At 35.8% G+C, this 21948-nt stretch overlaps 3 protein-coding genes across 3 annotated transcripts; 2 read left to right on the forward strand and 1 right to left on the reverse strand.

The window, feature by feature from the left end:
• Positions 1–5668: 5668 nt before the first annotated feature.
• LOC144434945 (carbohydrate sulfotransferase 1-like) lies at positions 5669–9044 on the forward strand. The gene is made up of 2 exons (XM_078123474.1): positions 5669–5736; positions 7721–9044. The coding sequence occupies exons 1-2, from the start codon at positions 5669–5671 to the stop codon at positions 8652–8654; spliced, it is 1002 nt and encodes a 333-aa protein (XP_077979600.1). The 3' UTR covers positions 8655–9044.
• A 790-nt stretch (positions 9045–9834) lies between these two features.
• Positions 9835–12279, reverse strand: LOC144435665 (tRNA methyltransferase 10 homolog B-like). The gene is made up of 2 exons (XM_078124267.1): positions 12225–12279; positions 9835–11748 (listed from the first exon to the last, which is right to left on the reverse strand). Exon 2 carries the CDS (start codon positions 11744–11746, stop codon positions 10871–10873), a length of 876 nt encoding a protein of 291 aa, XP_077980393.1. The 5' UTR covers positions 11747–11748; positions 12225–12279; the 3' UTR covers positions 9835–10870.
• A 61-nt stretch (positions 12280–12340) lies between these two features.
• Positions 12341–20547, forward strand: LOC144435317 (UPF0193 protein EVG1 homolog). Its single transcript, XM_078123909.1, has 6 exons — positions 12341–12451; positions 12971–13033; positions 13860–14042; positions 16525–16665; positions 17272–17372; positions 17953–20547. Exons 1-6 carry the CDS (start codon positions 12358–12360, stop codon positions 18136–18138), a joined length of 768 nt encoding a protein of 255 aa, XP_077980035.1. The 5' UTR covers positions 12341–12357; the 3' UTR covers positions 18139–20547.
• The last annotated feature ends 1401 nt before the right edge of the window (positions 20548–21948 follow it).

The raw sequence follows: 21948 nt of genomic DNA on the forward strand, positions 1-21948 counted from the left end.
CATTGATAAGATCAAGACATGACCGTGTTTAATAAACTTGATTTGACAGGGGAAATGTAAAGCTCTGGCTATATCCATCCAGGTTGCACTTGTTATGAACCTTGCCTGGATTCTCAACCTCTCCATTGAGACATTGCTACGATTGGTGTTCTTCATTCACACCAGCTGGGCAGCGAGGTAATGAATGAACAAATAAATATTCCAATATTAGTAAGTAGCTAGTATTTCCAATCTAAAACTATTTAAGTAAACTTTGCACTCCTGAGAGCAAAATTTGCGGTTGGATGAATTAACAAGTATTCTTTGTTTATATGATTTGAAAAGCATCTTAGAAAAACAAAAGATATCGGTCAGTTTATTTGGATGATTTGGGAATATGGACAATTTGGGAATAAAATTTAAATTTTACGTTTCCCGTCAAACGTTATTTTAAAATAACTTAAGGCATACTGTGACCTTGTTATTTTTAGAATTGGTTATATTTTGTCCGGCTTGTTCATGCCTTTGTTACTGATAGCAATATCAGCATTCAGTTGGAACAGCTTGAAACAAGATATAGTGAGGTATGTCGCTTGTATATGGCTTCCGTTTCATGTAACATTCGTGTACAGTTATGGTTTGTAATTACTGTACATCAATATGCACAAACTGACGAAAGCCGAAAGTAGAAAACGCACAATTGCATTTCACATCTGGTACCTTATATTGTCATAGAATCTTAACGTTTAGATTTGGAGATCACACACAAGCATCCTGCCTTCGTAACATTTTATTAAAAAGACTGAAATAAAATGTGCCTATCTTCTGTTGAATGTTTTAATGCCAGGAGAATATATAGTTACATACGTTGTATGTCTGTGTGAAAATGTTTCACGCGTTTCCAAAGTTACTATTATTATAACCTTCTCAATAATGGAAATAAGTCACACTCCTAGTGTTTTCTATTCATCCATCACTAGCAATACTTTCGTGCCAAAATTGTAGAATAAAATTCTATTTTTTTCTGTTATCATATCACATGAAAAAAAATATTGCCATTCTTATGTCACTCTCTTCTTTTTCAGTTGTATGTCCCAGATTGATGACAGTGTTATGTACATAATATGTCTACCAGCAGCGGTGATAGTCATAGTAAGTCTTAGATACTTAGTAGTTTTACCACTAGGAGCTCAGTATTACTCGTTACGTTTACGATAAAAAACAACAAACAAACAAGCAAACAAACAAACAAACAAACAAACAAACAAACAAACAAACAGACAGACAGACAGACAGACAGACAGACAGACAGACTACTTTCTAATCTACTACGTTTGTTAATAAGATAAAGGTTTTCATAAATCTCAAATAAAACGTTCCAGTTAAAAGCGGTTGCTTACATATGTAGGATTTTAATTTAACATCAATAAGCTTTAAGATGTAGAACATCGGTTTTATCCTCAATTAAAATCTCTATGGTTACAGGTATGTAGTGTCATATTGGGTTACACGTATTACTCATTTCATGCACAGAAGAGGTTTTACGAACCTGACGAATGGTGGAAATTTTGGTAAGTGCTTTTTGTTAAGTAGAGCTTTTCATTTTCTAACTCGGAAAACACAAAAGTGAAGATATAACTATTAACCTCTCTATCATTCCAATCCCTCTTCATCATTCACCGTCACTTTCGCATAATTTGTGTATACAAAACTGATTGCGACATCGCGCTTGAATACTGCCTTGCCAAATACTAAAACCATTGAGACAAGAAGAACGGACCATTATAAATTGTGACATACATCAACTTGAACAAGTTGTTCGTCTTAAGCATTGAAATATAACAAAACGTCAATATATCAAGTAAGGGTCAATAGTTCAATGTAGGATAAAAAACTATTTTTTTTAGTTAAGCCCAAGGCCCCCTCCTCACCCCTCTTCTAACTAAATTGGCCAAAATAGAAAATTCTTTCAGATAGCACTGTCAAATTCAAATCTGTGTAGTACTAGTAGTATGTAGTGCTATGAATACAAAGCCAGGATGTAGTGATGCAAAAAATAGCTCTACACCTTTATTAGGACTTTACTGTATTTTAGTGCATGTATTTACGATGATGAAAAATTCTTGCATTTCTCAATTTGACATTTTTTAAAAATATTGTATGTAGGGGTACAAAACAGGTCAATTAAAAATAAAGTCGTTTTTGTCGGATGAGAACTAAAACAGTTCAACCCCACCCACAAAGTAAAATAATTTAGTTTTTCTATACTATATTGAACTATTGACCTTGCCCCTAACTCTTTTTAAACTTTATACTTTATCAGGCAAGATCTCCGGTCAGTGATGTTGATGTTATTGTCTGCTGTGTTGTGTTGGATAACTGGCATTTGGACCGCCTGTAATGATGATGATATCATGGGTGGACATATCTTTGCTTTTACATCGTTTGTATTTGTAAGTACTTTGAAGAAAGCAAATTTTAGATGATTGTGGGTATAATGACACGTCGCTGCGACTTTGCGTACCATCGTACGTAAGTTGCTGTAATTTATGTTATCAGGAAACCATTATCGACTATTGGAATAAACAAGTAAATAACGGTCAACAGTATGTAATATTTACCTCAAGCATTTTTATATTTATGTCTAATAACAGTACTGAAATTACTTTTTTAAACTTGCGAAATGAATAAATTTGACACTCTCTCTCTCTCTCCCTCCCTCCCTCCCTCCCTCCCTCCCTCTCTCTCTCTCTCTCTCTCTCTCTCTCTCTCTCTCTCTCTCTCTCTCTCTCTCTCTCTCTCTCTCTCTCTCTCTCTCTCTCTCTCTCTCTCATATTAATCGTCAAGGCGTCGACTGTATTCTTGTCTGCCTGTGCTACAAATTATGAGGTATGTCTATTTCCGTGTACACCATATTTCTAACTATTCACATTTAATTAAATATAAAAAACGTACATACAAAGCATTTGTGCGAGGCATACAATTCTAATGAGAACTTCGAATTCTATCAAGTATATCATGTTTTGTGCCGACTGTGGCTTCAGATATCAGAGCATGTAGGGAATTATTTATATTATTAGAACCACTACAAATTTCAGTGTACAAATACATATGACAATGGAGTATTATTATTACAACAAACATATAATCTTAGACTAGATGTCTCTCACATTATCAAACGGTGCATCCATATATATATTTACGCATTTGTTTGATGGGCCATTAAGCCTGATTCTATACATTTGTTCTTCACTGTAGATGATAACGGCAATCAAAGTACGGTTGTCTAAAGATGAAGCCCGTATCAGTGACCTTGAAGCAATGAAGGCTGCTGAGCATGAACGTTTCCCCATCAGAAAGCAAACATATTTGAAATATACAAAGATTGAGGAGTTGGAGAGGCGGCGACTTCAGACTAAAAAGGAAATATGGGATGCAATTGAAAGCACCTTAGCGGTAAGTGTATATGTACTCGTACGCGTAGTCTCTCTTCGGCTCCATGCACCGTTCACCAGTCACTTGTAACATATATGGGATGCGATTGAAAGCACCCTAGCGGTAAGTGTACATCGTAGTCTCCATGCACTGTTCACCTACAGTAACACATTTCCCGTATATACCGTTGGTTTATGTTTTATTCAGCAATGTTTCTACGTCGTCTACAGTTTATACCATAATCACTAGTTACCTACAACTAAACTCTGTGTCTGTTCTATTGAATTCCTCCAGTCAACCTTTTCAAGTAAAATTCCATTGATAAGCTTCAAGTTATAGTGAAGTAGATATTAGTGAAAGACGAATGATAAATTCCGTATACAATAAATATGCATTCCAGTGACATAGTTTATCAGTTATCAAAAGACAAAAATATGTAATCCAAACCGTGAACCTTATTCGATACCATGATCTTGCACGAGTATTAGATCTTTGAATGTGATCTGAATAGTCATGATATTGATGACTTGCAAAGTATCACTCGCTCACTCACTCACTCACTCACTCACTCACTCACTCACTCACTCACTCACTCATTCACTTGTCCACTCACTCACTCACTCACTCACTCACTCACTCACTCATTCACTTGTCCACTCACTCATTTACTCGTTCTTTCATTCATTCATTCATTCATTCATTCATTCATTCATTCATTCATTCATTCATTCGTTCGTGTTTTCGTTCGTTCATTCATTCGTTCATATATATATATAATATATATAAAGAACCTTAGTGTAAAAGTTGATGTCAACATCTCCTGACGAGTGATTTACTCACGAAACAGGCTTGTAGAGACGAAAAACCCGACTTGATTTTCTTCTACCCTCAACATATATATATATATATATATATATATATATATATATATATATATATATATATATATATATATATATATATATATATAGTCTTCATAATCTATCATTTGTTTATAGTCGAGGAGGATGGTTCCTTTGTTTCGAATAATGTGTTGTTTGTATGATATGATCCCAGATACCTACTTGACACGTGTTACTTTTCTTCTTCTCAGGCCTCTGCTTACAAAAGCCGTAAGAAGAGAAGAGCATGGCGTATTGAGTACAATGAGGATTTTAGCATATAGTGTTATGTCTTTTAATACCCCTGAAGATTTCTATGAATCTGTTGGGTTTTAGCGTAGATTGTTCTATCTTTTAATTACAACCGGTTTGACTTATTTCTTACTCAAAGAGAGCGGCTGACTTTAAAGCTGGACGGGATTTCCATTTCTTCAAAGATGTTTAATGAGTCTATTTAAATTTATTTTTGAAAAACATTTCTGTATTCATAGAAGACATATTTAATTACTGTTTTGACCGAAATGTCGTATTTTTTTAGTAGACCGCAGACTAAGTCATGCTTTTGAAGTAAACCGATATTTAAAGCGTCATCATACATTGTTAATGAATAAAAAACATCCATAGATATTAACCTGTGTGTACGTGTTTATTGACAATTTGACACGTTTTTATCAAATCATTCATAATTCTGTTTGAAGTGTTAGTAGTGTATTAGCCATAATTAAACTTTGAGGAATAAATATATGATGAAGTAAGAAAATAAAAGGTTGTCCTCGTTTTTTCTTTCCTTTGATAAATGTTATTGATTTGGACAATGAATTCAAGCATTCGACGAATACGAGTTGACAAAAACGGGACAGTGCCGCGGCAACAAGTTGAAATATTTAAACACTGATGCATAGCATATTATGAGTTGCAATATTCAATAAAGCAAATTTCCATTCATTCAATCCCATTTGTGACATAAGGTTCCATTTATCTTATGTTTTCACTGTTTATTTACACATTTATATTCTGAAAATAGTAGTCATGGTAAAAATCTATGTTACAAGTGGTAAACGTTTTTTACCCGATGACATCATCTAAGAATATCGATTGCAAGTTGGAATTATAAAGTATAAAAGTGGTGTCAGGAGATGCCTTTCTTTGTGTCTCAATATAAACTGTTATCATACAGTTCCCGTCCTATTGTATACACCAAGCTGTGAGTGTGACTCAACGGTTGCTGTACTTCTCCATAGGCAAATTGTATATGTTGCTCTGCATGTGTGTACGTGTACGATGAGTCATTATGATAGCGCCCTCATGTGATAATCCACAGAAAGGTTTCTATTTCATTCGCCTATTCATATTCATTACGTAATGTATATGTCATGATCAGACGAGTGGGTGTAAAAACGCAACCTTTACGCAGACGTGTAGATGTGAAATCCAGGCCAGAGTTTCCCGATTTCAGCAGAATATCCCTATATACAAGGCATAATCACTAAATCAGAGACAGAGAGACTTTTGGGACTGAATGACGTCAGATTGCGTAAGTACAACACTCTGAGGGTGGAAGAGAGTCGGTGTAAATAGTTTTGTTTACACTTTAGTTAATTATACTGTCAGTATAATTACTCCAAGGTTTACATGAGAATGGCCAGCTGTTCTTCTTCGGCAGTTTTTGGAATGGAAACGTCTTTCTATGCTAGATGTATTACGTATTTAATTTCCTAGAATTAGCCCATTAGAATTCGTGATGAGTTGAAGATTTTGTTGGGTGAGACGCACTGGTATCATATTTTCCATTTCACAGTGGAGAAAAAAGCCATTTGAGGGAGTCATCTAGGCTCTCGGTGTCATGGTGTCAGGCAGAGTGTCAGGCATGTACATGTGGTAGCTAAGGAACAAGCTCGTTAATCATTCTCTTGGCCGGTCATAACGACAGAGAATTCCCAAGACGAACTGCCTTCAAAATGAATGAGAAATTCCCATGATAGTCTATGCACACATGCTTACTTCATTAGCTGATGTCCATATATATCCCATATCATTGTCAAGATAAATGTGTGTGGGTTTTGGTAGCAATTACACTGTATGGCATACTCAATTTCAAAGGAACATTTGAACAATACAACTTTACATTCAAGATATGTAAATTAAGTAACAATTCCTTGGTGATAGAAATGTACAGTATAGTCTGAGTATTATTTGATGGGAATGTTCCAGGACCTTTATAGTGGTGTCATAATGAACATCTTCAAGGTAATAATCTTGGTATGCATATTATATATTGGTAACAACTGTGATTTTAGTCAAAGACTTAGTGAAAATAAACCAATGGGCTGATTTCTGTTAGGTTTGAGTAATTTGGAATGAAAGTACGGGGGGGGGGGGGGGGGGGGGGTGTGTTACATATGTAAGTAAGTTGTTGATATGTAAGTTTGGTCTAAAATGTGTTTGCAGTCAAAAGTAGGCACAATAATAAACTTAAAATCCATGAAGATTGTACTTGCATGTAATTGGTCTCTGCTTCTTTTACACAGGTGTATACTATTATTTGAAATTGTTGCATATTGAGATGCAAGATAAATGTGAATGATGGCAAGACTGAATTTAAAGAAGATTATTATAGTTTCAGCAGCTTTCAATTGTTTTATGGTTCTATATATATTTCATAAATACACAGGTATGTGTTTCCAGTGGTTTGGAATATCACTGCAGACATTTTCATGAACTGGGTTCTGAAGCCTCATCATGATTTTACATTACTTATTATATGTATTTGTGATTACCAAGTTAAGTCATGTGCCAAGGGGCTTGATTAACTATTACACTTGCATGTCTACTAACTCCCATTAGACCGTGCATATCCATGGCAACAACTTACTGAACAGTGAATGAGGAACAAGTTTCAATGTGGTGTTTCTCAGCAGTTTTGTGTAATGTAAGCAATGTATGATTTTGATACTTAAAAGGGCTTGCAAGAACCTTAAAGTTTATGAAAAATGCCTTTATTTCCTGCAGTGGTGTTCCCTATTACTAGCATATAGCATATGTAGTTGGTGAATTACATTGTACATATACCAATTTGATTTACTGTAAGATGGTGATGGTGACTGGCCCATTGTATATGTTGTTATTTTTGGTGGAAGGGTGTCTATCCCCCCCCCCCCCCCCCCTTAGTTAGAAACCATGTTGGTATCCAGACTAGAGCTGTGGCTATAATACTTGTACATGTACTGTGTATGCTTAAAATATTTGTTTATTCTGCTGTGTGTTTATTAATATTTAACATCCTTTAAAGTGCACTGATATCCTTCTTCTTTGACAGGAGACCGTGAAAACGATTCCTCACTTTTACCCAAAGATTATCATGTACAATATTATGAAGATGATGACATTCTTAATACTGCCAAAGATAACATCACCATTGCTAAAAGAAGACTTCATGTTTTAGTCTTTGCAAGCAAGCGTTCTGGTTCTTCATTTTTCTCCGAGTTGCTGAACAACCATCCAAACTTTGTCTACTACTTTGAGCCCCTGACTTGCCTGACAGCTGAAAGTACTAGGAAAAATTACACAAACAAAGTCTTCAACAAAAAAGCTATTGATATTATGCAGCGTTTATTTACATGGGATGTTTCTCCTCTTCATGCGATTGGCAAGACAAGTGCCAAAGGAAGGTTATGCAAACATGGGAAGGTGTTATCCAGGACTAGCTACTGTAAAGAAACATCAAAATCTGCTGTAGAACTGACACAGCTGTTTTCCATGTATGAACATGTTGCCATCAAAACTATCCGTCTCTATGACTTGAACTTGCTACAAGCACTTGCCAATAATCCAGACATTAATCTTAAGATTATACATCTCGTCAGAGATCCTCGTGGTATTTGGAACTCTCGCTTAGACCTCAATAAATCGAACCACGATTATCTACGGAGACGCCCAGAATGGGACGAAATCACAGATTTGTGTCAAACGATGATGCATACCCTACAAGTTGTACATTTGTACCCGAAGTGGTTACATGGTAAATATTTCTTGGCTCGATATGAGGATGCAGCTATTGATCCAATTGGAATGGCAGAGAAACTCTACAAGTTTCTAGGACTTCGTCTTCCGATTCAAGTCAAAAAATGGTTGAATACTCATACCCAGGAAACGGATGATGGAGAGTTTACCACGACTAAAAATTCTACTGAGATAGCAACTCAGTGGAGACAAACACTACCTTTTGAAACAGTGCTTGACATACAAAACAAATGCCGTAGAGTTATGAAAGGTCTCGGCTATCAGGATATTGTTGAAAGCAAAGACATGAAAAACAACAGTATTAACGTAATATCTGCAGGACCCAATATTATTCTTTAATGTAATCGTTGTACAATGAACCAAAGTCTGACTGCTAGAATGCAGATTTTTAAGATTTGTAAAGAGCAAAACATTGTCATTATGCACAATGATGCAGGACTAATATTGTTCCCATGGCAACTAATTAATAATGTTGTTACATAACATATAATTAATGCCAGTGCAGCTAGTACCCCAGTAATTATGGTGATAATTGTTTTATTTATGTAGTGTTGAATCAGGACAGATTAAGTACAAACCAATGCCTTGAGACTACTAATTACAAATTGAAATGACTATATGTTGCATAGTTGCTGTCAGTGCAGTAAAAGAAGGCTATGTGTTCTAAAAATGTCTTTCTAATTCTACCTGCTCGATTCAAATATTTTAGAAATTATAGTGGAATAGGATTATCTCTCTTCTCTTTTTATCAGAAGACCTCGTCTTAAAATTAATTCCATCCTCACCTGATGTGCCAAAATGAAAACTCATTGAAGTATACGGTATCAGTCATTCATAGTATATTTTTTACTCACGTTTAGACATTTTGTAAGTGTAAATTTCATTTTACATTGTAACACTGTAATCATACATCTCAATATATGACAATACTCATGACATTGAGTATTGTAATTTACTGTTTTATATTTTCAAATCTTTTTAATTATTTGATGTAGGAATAAATTGTTGTCGTAACAATATCCAGGCTGATGTTGTTTATTTGCTTTCTAACTTTGTTAATTATGCTAAGATACAAAAGACCTGATGAGAGTGATGATTGGGATAGAGCCGATAGGGGCATAAGCCATTGAAGGTGAACGTGTATGCATTGCCTGAATATATAACTCTTCCACAAGAAATGTTGGAGCACAAATCCATTTTTCCTTTTGACAGGTTCATTGATAGAGAATGCTATCCTTTTTATGCTCTAGAATATTTTTCCAAATCTCACAGCATAATGAGGAACCTCAAAAAAATTGTTCAGTAATCAGTCTTTAATCTTATGCCCTAGTTTGTTTTAAAAAAAAGCACTACTGAAATATTGTTGATCGTTATATCTTGTATATGGCCTCGACCAAAGTTCCAGTATTGCATCACCAATCATAGATGAGTGTTTTAAAAAAAAGTAATATCAGCATCATCCAATCCCCATTCCATAAATAATCAACCCTGTGTGTTCCTATACAGAAATAACAAAAATAAAGATTTTCCTCTAAAATAGAGATATCTATGACACAACATTTTATTTAGACACAAATTGAGAACATGTTGAGAACTGAAATCAGACTTGTTACTGTGTATGAACCTACTCCATTGTGTAGGTATACTGGTACCAGTGTGACAGACAGACAGACAGACAGACAGACAGACAGACACTGGTGGTAAACTAAAAGATTCATACTCTTGTGAATCATCCAGTAACTGAAGGAATGTTATCAGTGACCAATCTTTCAGTCTACTGCCAGTAGCAATGCAACAACACAATACAGTATAATGATCCCATAGTAGTACATTGGTATACGGTCACTGATCAACACCCTACTAAGGGCAAGCATGGCGGAATCTTCCAAACTTAGGCAAAGCAGCCTTTATGGCATACTGTTACATGTACTTCATATTTGAAACTCACAAACATCAATTAGATGTAGTTTAGTTTTATTTACTGACAAGTTAGACTCCATGCATGACATCATAATATAACACAGTTACACCGGCCAAAAAGTACAATATTAGTCCGAAAGAGTTAATTTGTGGTTTAAATACAGACATGTGTCAAAGTTTTCTATGACAGATCAACTTCCAATCTTATACATACATGTAACAAACCCCCAACCAAAGTGGAGATCAAATTTAAGGAATAACAGCTGAACACTATAGATTGAAAGATTTGGGAAACACAACCTTTAATCATTTGGTGTTCAGCTAATGGTTCACAGTAGCATCTAGACTGTAAGATGCGTCTTGACATTCCGCTCCCATCGGCCTCCTCTCACCTGACGTGAGAGGGGTAGGCCGATGTGAGAGGGTGCCCCGTCACGACGTACCTTACAGACTAGTACATGTAGCACCAACAATGACAAATCTTTCCATCTACACACATACTACACTAAGTCACTCTGTGACATGTTCTTACATTTACTCCTTCAATAGTAAGTCTGTAAGATACAGACATTCATGCTATCAGCCAGCATTCACAGAAGCCTGATAGGGCTGAACACCACAACGTATCTTACAGTCTACTTCAATAGATAACCTTTTCTTTTTGGCACTCCAACTGTGAGGGCCTCTCTCCAATCACCAGAGTTGTGGTATGTTAATAATATATCAAAGACTTGATTTATGGCTAGAATTTTCGAGTAATTATACTTGCCCTCAGCCTTAACCATGTACTGGTTAATTGGAAGTTGAGCTGTCTGAATTTCAAGCTTTTCAGCGTTGGTCAAAGTGACATTTTTTTGAGGAGACTCGTCTACTAATCCCCCTATAACATAAACTTTGTCTGGCTGCAAACATTCCAATACAGTCTTTGAATCTGGACTTAAGTAAACAATTTCATCCTTCTTAAAAACCTTCAGGTGGCTTTCGTCTGTTTTGTCTATAAGATAATTTTCAAAGCCGCAGTTTACTCGGACACACTCTTTGTAAACTGCACCCTCTTTATCTAAGTTAGTGAAATAGATATGAAATGGTTTTTCTGCGTGTCTGTTAGCTCCATACAGTCGACCCAATTGTTGCGCAAGTCTGCAAATTTCCTTAGCATCCATGTTTTTCTCAAACCCACAGTCAATACAAATTCTCTGTCCATCTTTCATAGCATCTTCTAGTTTTGTTTTGATCTTTCTATTGTTGTATTTCTTACTGTTGTGTTTGTCAGATTCCTCATCAGTGCTGTCATCACCCTGTTTCTCCCTTTCTTTGTCTTTCTCCTCTCTCATCCTGGCTTTACGCTTGTCTTTCTTTTCTTTCCTGTGTGCTTTCTTAGCTTGCACCATGGCTTGGTATCTCATTTGACGTTTTAATCCCTTCTTTGACATAGGGCATTCTGCGTTCAAGTCATCACTACAGACAATTTCATTAATGTTTGCTGACGGGTCGTGTAATTCTGTCTCCATTCCTGTAAGTAATGCAATCATGGAATTTGGAAACGTTTTAGCTATGGGCGATGGACTGTCGCTGTGTCGGTTATACTTCCCGGCATGTTAGTGTTACTACAGACACTCGATTGCAGCACAACTCAAATTCTCAATGTTCATAAACATCAATGGAAAATATACTTCATATTTTTTTTACGCACATTGTTTTCTATCTTTATCGTATGTGTTGACCAAATATGGGGTCTACTGCGCATATTTAGCTATGGAGCTACATATTATCATAATAAATCTGAAGTAATTTACGAATTTACTGGCTATCAATGTATCATCATCATTACACATGGTTTCATCATTTTGATATCAAGTTGAAATTTAAACGTAGTGAGTAGCAATATTGCTGTCAAAATGTAAAAGCAGGTATTAACAAACATGGTATATAAAGTTCGTTTCGGAGAATCTCTAGTATTGATGATTTTCAATAAAATTAATGCCCTACCTTGCCGAAATACACAGCAACGTTGTTACAACTGGCGAAGTCTGTTGACCTGTGACCTGAACAGCGCCGCCATGGTACGGCGCAGTCCTTGGTGCGCAGTCGTCACCACAACAAACTCAAATTTTTTACAGCGATGGCGGATCGTGGAAAGGGTACCGTCCAAAAAGGCGGCATGTGGCAGGGCCACACCGCATCATACAGTAAAGAAACACAACAGCTACTTAAAGGTAAGCGTTAGGGTGACACCTCAATAGTCCACGGTATATTACGAGAAATACACATAATCCAGTTTGCTCCTACCCACTAATCTCGGTCCAACAACGTTATTTTGATGCCAAGGCAACATGACGCCGGGTACCAGGAATTCCCATATTTGTGGCCATCTGATAAAATGACTTTATGCACTGTCCCGTGTACTTGAATCTGTTCCTTCACCGAATGACATGATTATCAACATTTTGTAGAAAGTGTCACTTTATGAAACTAATGGAAATGGAATGGTGCTGTTAGATGACACTTACTATTAGTACTAACTACGGTTTCCTAACTACTAGTCCTGCTTGCAGACGGTGCATGGCATGGGTCTACATTGTCAGAATCGAGTCTCAAATTACTCCGTATGCAAGCAGGACTATAGTACTATTAGCATGGATGTATTATTCTTGAGATTCGAGTATAACCTTGCATTGCAATGATCTGTCAAATCACTAATGATGTTATTATTTGTGTCTGACACTTTCTTACAGTAATGATGGAAGAATCAAAGTTAACAAATTTCCAGAGAAGACAAATAAATAATCACATGAAAGGTGAGATGTTTGGAATTGTTTACATTATATCTGATAATCACATCAATTATTTACAATACAAGACCATACATGTGTATACTTTTGTCTTAAAGGCCATGGAGGTGTAACTGTAAGGTTAGATTTGTTTCTCCCCTATAACTTCATGGATAGACAGTAACATCTGTATGGTTGTACATGTATGGTCATATTTTCTGTAATTATGAAGCAACTTCCTCTTCAGTTTGGTTAGCCCAAGCATATCTCATTAATGAGAGGCATGTGATATGGAATCTGGAATACAAGTTGATAACATACACAGTACTGTTTACTGCCACAATGTAATGAACCTATTTTCAATTAAATGTAAATGACATATGTTCATCCTTTCTAGCAAATTGTAATTAGTTTCAAGATTGTTTAAAATGAACCAAGATTGATGCAAATTGCAGCAATGATACAATGAATTGACCATACATAAAATGATAAATAGTCTATTGGTCTGGACATACCTGTATCATGGTGTTTACATGTAAAACACAGCTGTCACTGTAACTTCGGGAATAATTGTCAGTATTTCACCTTTTGTTTTACTTATTACAACTGATTATGGTACATGTACATGTACATGTACACGTATGTGCTGTGACCATGGTAGTTGGGCCCTGCATACTGCCCTTATGTCTACACCACTGACTCAGAGATCTTATATTCCATCAGCAGTTTACATTTGTACCCATTGTCTCGGTCAACAATGACCAAATACATGTAGATAGCATTATTTATTAGTTGTTGGTAAAAAAATGCTTTCCAGTCAGTAACAATTGAGGGTTGGTATGATTGTTTACAGAAGGGAGCACTTTACCACAACGAGTTCATCCAACTACTAGTGCAAAACCCAAACGACCACCACCATCAGTACCACAGAGAAAAACCATTGATGTGAGGGGCTACAGTGGTGGACTAAGGACAAAGGATGAAATAGATTCACACATGGATGATTACAAACCTGACTATAGACCACTACCAAAGAGTAAGTATTAGTGGTCTTCATTTCTGTGATAATGGTGGTTAATGTTTACACAGGCTCAAAAAGCCCATGGACCTTTTTTACAACAGCGCTAAGTAATGTATGCTTCCTTGTACATGCAAATATGTCCTGACTTAGGTGGTCTACCAGAAGTGTTCTGCAACCATCGTGAACTATTCTAAATGTTAGTAACAAGGCAAACTACTTTAAAGTTAATCTGAAATCTGAGCTGTCTTGTTCCTAAATTAAACCAGAGACTTAACTCTCTGTCTGGAAACTGTTATCTGCCAGAACTACATGTACAAGTCAGTATGTTGAGAGAGATAGCCTAAACATCTAGGCTATTTCCCAATGTGTGAAACTTGAGAATAGGACGTTATGGATTCCAGTCTCCCCCTAGGCATGGAATCCTGTTCCACTCCCTGTATAAATGTACTGGTATCATCAAATCAACTCTAGATCAGTGCAAGGAATCCACACTGTCGTTTTCTCAATATGAATTATGAATAAATCTCAATAGAAAAGAATAGCATGGATTTCAGCTTACACATACCTCAAGACATGGAATACTAGTACATGTACATACTGTCCTGTTTCACACCATGTGTGAATGGACAACATGCCGTTCTACAATATTTTAGCATTGGTAATGTTTTGATCCATGCTGATCTTTTTTTAGTCTATCAGCTAACCCTCGGATGTTCTTCCGATAAAATACGACACACAGCCGAACAACGCTATCGAGGATGGAACATCCGAGGTCTAGCGAATGTCATCAGGATATAAATAACTGCCAATCAGAGAACCATATTAGCGACAAACACAAACAGAGGACAATAGCTAAATTTTCATGCATATTCATCTCAAGGAGGGGCTTGTATAAATAACCACCAATGCGTTAACTGAAATGTGTGAATGACAACGTCTACACACACATCAAACTCACAATTACCATAAACCGATAAGCCATAGTAATGACGTAAATGTGTTTGTCAACACTAGCATGCAGAGATTCCCCGAGGTCATAGGTTATTGAATATATTAAAGTATATATATGCATAGATGGCCCAACCCACCGCTCAATGTAATCTCAATGGAATGTCCGGTCGGAAAATGACATTCGCTAGACTGTTCGGGCAGGCCCTCACATGCGAACTTCGTTCGCTTATAGTTATAGCATCGAAAGAAAGCCCGAACGTCTAGCAGCAAGACTAATCTTTTTTACACTGAGTAGAACTATAAATGAACAGTATGGACTCCAGCATACAACATGGAAAGAGTAGGTTATAGAGGGAGCGAAGGTGTTTGTAATAGCGAATCAATAAGTGTATATGCACTGCAAGGTGGTTTGCATTCCTAAATCATAGATACATGTTATCTTGACACTTAGCAACAATCAGTGTGTCTATTGTCATACCAAATGTATAGGGATACACATGAGTTGACTGTTGATCAGTAGCAAGTGTTCCCATCAGTGTCCCAATGAAACCCTACATATACATGTACCTATAATTTACTGTAAGTGTTAATTGTCATCAATGATTGCTAGTATCAACCTTTAACCTTCATCGATTGTACACAGTGAGTGCCATTTGTATGGCCATGATACTGTTGACTTATTAATTGTTACACATTCTCATGAAAAGATATTTGTGCTTTGTGCATTTTACAATTATGAAAGGGATTGTCTATGGTATATTTCAAGAATATCATAGTTGTTAGTTATACTGTATTACATGAAATGATGTATTGTTATAAAGACAGGTGTTCACAGTCAGTGGCTTTCTGTTTGTCTTATGCGCTATGCCCACACTGTATATAAACATAGACCCTATGGTCTATGATATAAAGAACTGTTTACAAAGTTTACAGTTAAAATTTCAAAGTAGTTCTGCCACTGTTTAGGCTAACTACATACTAGATGATCAAATATACGGTTTGTGATAGGATAGTGTGCTAGAACAAGGACTGGTTATAGACAACGATTGAAAGACGTTGTACTTGTATGTAGGATCTGAATGCCCCCCCCCCCCCATCACATTTGATTATTTACTAGTGATTGTCTAATCAAGTAACAAGATTGTATTAATGCTGTAACTACAGATTGTATGTACTAGTAGACTGGAAATAAGTCAGGATGTCATAAACAGGTTCCAAATATTGTTTTCCAAACTTTCCGCATTTTGTATTAGAGCTAGCAGAGAGTAAACAGTGATATTGTGATATATCTAGGGATAGAAAATACCATACACATGTAGGTATACAGATCATATTATGTGTACCGGTATACTGTTACAATAGCAGTGGACTACAACATTAGTTATAGTTATAGCTCTGCTCAGATTATAAATTTGTCGTATTCGACCAATTGCCAAGACATCAAAGTGTTCAACTGAATTACTGCATGTACATGTAGAGCTGGTAGTTGTCCAAAGTGTCTAATTTATATGTACACTACTAAGAGTACTGTATTATCTACATTCAGAAACCATGGGTGATAAAGAGAAAGATAGGCTGGCACATTTTATGGCATATGGAGAAGATATACCCAAACTAACTCAAAAGAGGGCAGATGAAATAATGGCACCAAAACCAGCCCCTCCAGATGTTGATAGGTTTGAGGAATGTAAGTATATTTACAGATTATGAAAACTTTAAAATGTCACACAGTTTCTAGCTTTGGAGAATTACATAGCATTTAAATGCATAGTCATTTCTGCAAAATGTACGATGTAACTGTTCTAATCTGTCGGTGCTACGTCTGAACACAGGATTTTGACAGATGATTTGTTTACATCTGTAATACCATTGACAAAAACATAAAATCCAACAAGAAATGGTAAGGTACACAATGTCAACCTTTACTTTTTAAAATGAAATTTACACTGGATTGGAAATATAACTTGCTGTACTACATATACATGTACCCCAGTGGTTGCCATATTGATTTAGATAATCCACAGACTTGGCTACATTGTATCTACATGTATGGCTTGAAAACACCATTTGCCAAAAACGTCTGTCAAGCCAGTATGTCAAGTCAGATGTGTACAGGCAAGTCTGTGGGCTATGAACCAGGGTACATGTAGGTATCGTGATTAACATTTTATGTGAATGTTAGATTATGTTTATGACTTGGATATTGCTGCAATAAGTCTATGTGTGTCCGTGCATGAATTTATACTGTCTAGTGGTCATGTGATATCTAAAGAGAATACTTTAATGTTTTCAGTACAAAGTGAAATAGAAGAAAGACAAAGGTTCATGGCAGACATGGAATCAGTCGGAAGAGGCAAAGAATTCCGTCCAATCATAGCAACAGAAATATCAAGGGTAGGTGGAAAGAACATTTATTTTGTGTGTTGTACTGCAATAATGGGTACTGTGATTAATTACTTTTATCTAATAATTAATGAAATACACATGCATGTAGCAGCAGCGTATGAAAACACTCAGTTTTATTTTTGTATGACATCAATCAATCAATCTATTGAGTCAAACCATGTGGGTATAAGGGGATCTCCCCTAATACCTCCATGGTCAAACCTGTGCATACATGTAACAACCATCCAACAGACTGACATACAAATGTAAAGTTGTACAGTTTTAGGTTTTCACAAGGTAAAGAACTGACTTGTCTATTGATGATTTGAGAAACTTTGATGACAAGGTATTATGAACTTACTTCATGCATGTACTGTAGAAATTATAGAAATTTGTTGTGGTCCTACCATGTAATGATGTTGCCATAAGAGCTGGCCTCCAAGATATTTTAGTCATATAGACTGTGGTATTGGGCAGTTGGTAAACAGAAAGTGTGTGTGTGTGTGTGTGTGAGTGTGTGTGTGTGTGTGTGTGTGTGTGTGTGTGTGTAATATGTACAGTTTGTAATCTAATGTTTTATTGTGTATAGTTGATACGGGAAATGGAGGTTATAGACAAGAAGAGGAGTCAGGTATTGCAACGAGCCATTGCTGAAAAAGACCGACAGAGTGCTGCTAAAAGAGCTGCTGAACGAGAACATTCTATTCCTGAACCTGACATACTTAAAATGGATACAGAAAAAACAGAAATGTCATTGAAGAATGATACAAGCTAGGACTAATGATGAAGCACAGCTACTCATCTTCTAGTACTTACAAAACATCGACAGTTAAAGCTTGTAGAACTCTGGATATTACAGGTGGTGAAACCAAAATAAATCGACTCTTTGACTTTGTTGGTTTCCTGTCACCTTACAATTATTGTACAGGAGACCTACTTAATCTGGAAGCTTTGTAATACCATCATCAACAAACACTGTAATACTACCCTCAGCAAACACTGTAATACTACCCTCAACAAACACACTGCTGAATTCTTCACTGTTGGACTTACCATGTACATGTATGTTGTAAGTTCACTTTTTACAAATGATGGAAATCAACTTAATCTATATAATTTTCTACATGTATCACTGATCATTTTCAGAAAAATTCAAGTTAATGTTTGCTTTTCAAACTCACAACTATAAAAATAAAGTACACTTAAAAATACTGGCGTATTAACTAGTATTTGTAATATTGTATATTATATGACCTATTGTTTGACAAGCAAACTTCATTACATTCTCAAATACTATTCTGCAACTTGTGTAAAGCTAGCGTAGTCACATACTAAACTAGGCGACTCTTGAATATTTAAGCTTTTATTTATTAATTCAAACCTAATTTTCCATATTATGTTGGCTATCATTGTTGAGGTTTCATCATTAATGTATAAAACTGTATGTATTTATTTTACTGTGTAACTTAGTATATTAATTGCCTTCAATATTTATACTTTAATTTCCTTAATGAGCTGTGAAGTTATTTCTTTGATTGTGACCGAAACTTCATTTCCCTTTCCTCCATTGTGAGTTAACAGTACAGCAAATTGCGTTGGTATATTGTGTTTTTTCCCCTAGTTGAGTGAGCCATTTTTTAGGCCGTCTCAGAGTGGATAGTGTATGTTGTGCCCCCCTCCCCCCATTTTGAGTCAAATGCGCTATTTTATATCATCCTCAGATTGGACTGTATGGTACTACCAGTACAAGTATGTTGTGTTTTCCTCTCCATTTTGCCTTGACTGTATTGTATGTATATTTCTCTCTTGTATGAATTACTACATGCACGTCATGTACATGTGTTTTGTATGCTATATTTTGTAAACCCCCTCTATTCTTAGTTGACTGTACATCACACCCCCTTCCTACCCTCCTCACAGTGGACTGCATGATAGGGGTATGTTTCCCTCCTGTTTGAATTGACTGTATGCCATGTCATGTACGTCCTTCCCCTTCCATTCTGAAGTACATTGTGTAACTGTACAGTACACCGTTTTATGCCTTCCTCAGACTGGACTGTATGGGGGGGGGGGGGGGGTGTTGTTTCTCACCCTATCTTTTTTCTGAGTTCATTGTACAGTACAGCATGTTTCCTTTCTTTTAGTTCATTGTGACAGTGGTTTGTTCTGCTACTACGACATACCAAGGGATTTCTATGTTTTATTGATTTCAATTTTGCCGACAACTAGATTTTGCATGGAGCCTAGTCTTTGATTTGTAAATGTAAATATATTTTAAGAGATGCACAAACAGAAAAACAGTGCTTAGTGTTAGAAAAAACATAACAAATAATGAAAATAATTCAGAGCAAAAATTAAGTATTCTAGAACATTCTAACATAGAGGTAGCTGACATGAATGTAATATGTTCTATGTCTTATTTTCCCCCACATCAGGGTTATAACTTGTACATAATGAAACCGTCTATGTTGTTCTTTTCATTTTTAACATATATACATGCCCAATGTTTGTTGGTTGTCAAATATGGAGTTGAAGCAAAAAAAAAAAAAAACCTTTGCAAATGGATGAAGAATGTAAGATAAATTTGTGGTTGTGGAACTTTACCTACTCAATCTCAGTATCACAGTGTGTGGTCGACAGCCACCACCAATGTATTCCACAGCTAGGACTATCAAAAGAGTACACACGGCTTCACTTAGAATACAGGCTGTAAGAATACAAAGTCTTGCTCATGAATATTCATGATAGTAATTACCTGTACCTGACCATCAAACCTTATTCGTCACTGCTGAATTCAAACTTTGTGTAATTATAGTTACCCACTCAATTGTAAAAATTGCACTATGTTGTAGATAAACGATAGAAATGGACAAAGTCAGTATGGCAATACACTGCCCACTTCAAAATCAGATCAAGTATTTCACTACTTGAATTTCTTAACGTGTTAGTCATGTGAATGTTGACCTTGTATTTACTCCAACATAAATTGTAATGTGGAGTAGGATTTACTGAAACTGAGCCAAAAGTATGGAGTCTTAGACAATGTGACAACATTCCAGTATATAATTCATTGAATACATTATCCATTGTCACTTCAGTGATTAGATCTTTATTTCCCTTTTTTCAATTACCCATTAGAGACCATTGTTACTAGCCATAAATTTACAAACAGTTTGTTGTATGAATGGAACTTTGAAGACAAAAAAATAAAGTTATTATACAGTATAAATGAGTTCTTGTGTTCACTCGCATCACACAAATAAACACACGCTCTCGCACATATATAAAATATCCAAATTTTAAACTAAACACAACATAATTTTATACGACCGAAAACATTGTTTCCTTACTCTGGAATCAAATTTTGCATTAGTTCTGGATTCAAAATGTAAATAATTTACCTCGATATATATTTTTCGGCTGAATCACACAACCTTCTTTAGTTGTTATTGTATACAACTCAATGACATAGACTTGTCCTATGACTGAAAATACTAATGTGTAGTTTTGTAATCAAAACACTTTTTAATAATGTTGAACATCATAAGTATTTATTTGATTTTAAATGTAAATACATACACAATGATCCATGTTGAGAGCCGATGATAATCTCACGCATGCATTGTCACAGTAGTTAAAAGTGGCTGGTGCATGGGGTAAAAAGAGTCACCCTTCAATATTTATCATGACTGAACTATAAAGGTTAAGTGGTACTTCAGACCACTAAAAAGTGGTCTGAGGTGGTACATGCTCTGTGAAGCATATGTCTCTGTATGTGTTTATTGCACTTTTGCAAATCACCTGGATTACATTTTGTAAATGCTTGTCATTTTTGCATGTTTTTACCGACAAGTACAAGTCCAGTGTAGCACTTGGTATTGTTGGATGGTGTCAGGGATGTGTATGGTGGGGATGAGGTCAAAAACTCTATACTCGACTCAAACATTTCAAAATATGAGATATATCTTTATTGTCGATGCAACTCAATGACAAACTACAGCAAACTATCACTAAGCATTGCCATGGTAATAATTTATACATTTCCAGCCACATGCAACAAGCTGATGGAAACTTGCTGCTAAACAAATCACATACCATTAACATCATCATAACATCCCATAATATGCTGGCTCAATATATTTCATGGTTCATAACTTCTTTTCACAAAATGTGTCACAAGAAAAGAAACCCCCCAGCTTACATGCAGTATAAGCTAGTGAATATAAGTGAAATAATCTGTGGTAATAAACCTCACTACAGGATCTGAAACATATCAAATGTCTAAGTGCAATATATATAAATTGATATTCTAGTTAATATACTGAATACATTTCCAGTCAGACTTACGGTATTTCTGTCTTTAGTACAGCAGATTAGAGTAGGGCTTCTTTAAATGATTTCAAAGTCAAGCAAGTTTCTTATTAGTGTTCTTTTATCACCTCAAAATCATTATGTAAGTTGATAATAGTACTACAGACAGAAATAAGTCGACTAGATTTTCCTTTAATACAAGTACACAGTTTTAGTTAATACATGTCACGTTATTTTGAAGTGTGACAGTGTAGAATGAGAGTAATGTCATTCT

The sequence above is a fragment of the Glandiceps talaboti genome, chromosome 5 (assembly GCF_964340395.1).
Source record: "Glandiceps talaboti chromosome 5, keGlaTala1.1, whole genome shotgun sequence".
Classification (NCBI taxonomy): Eukaryota; Metazoa; Hemichordata; class Enteropneusta; family Spengelidae; genus Glandiceps; species Glandiceps talaboti.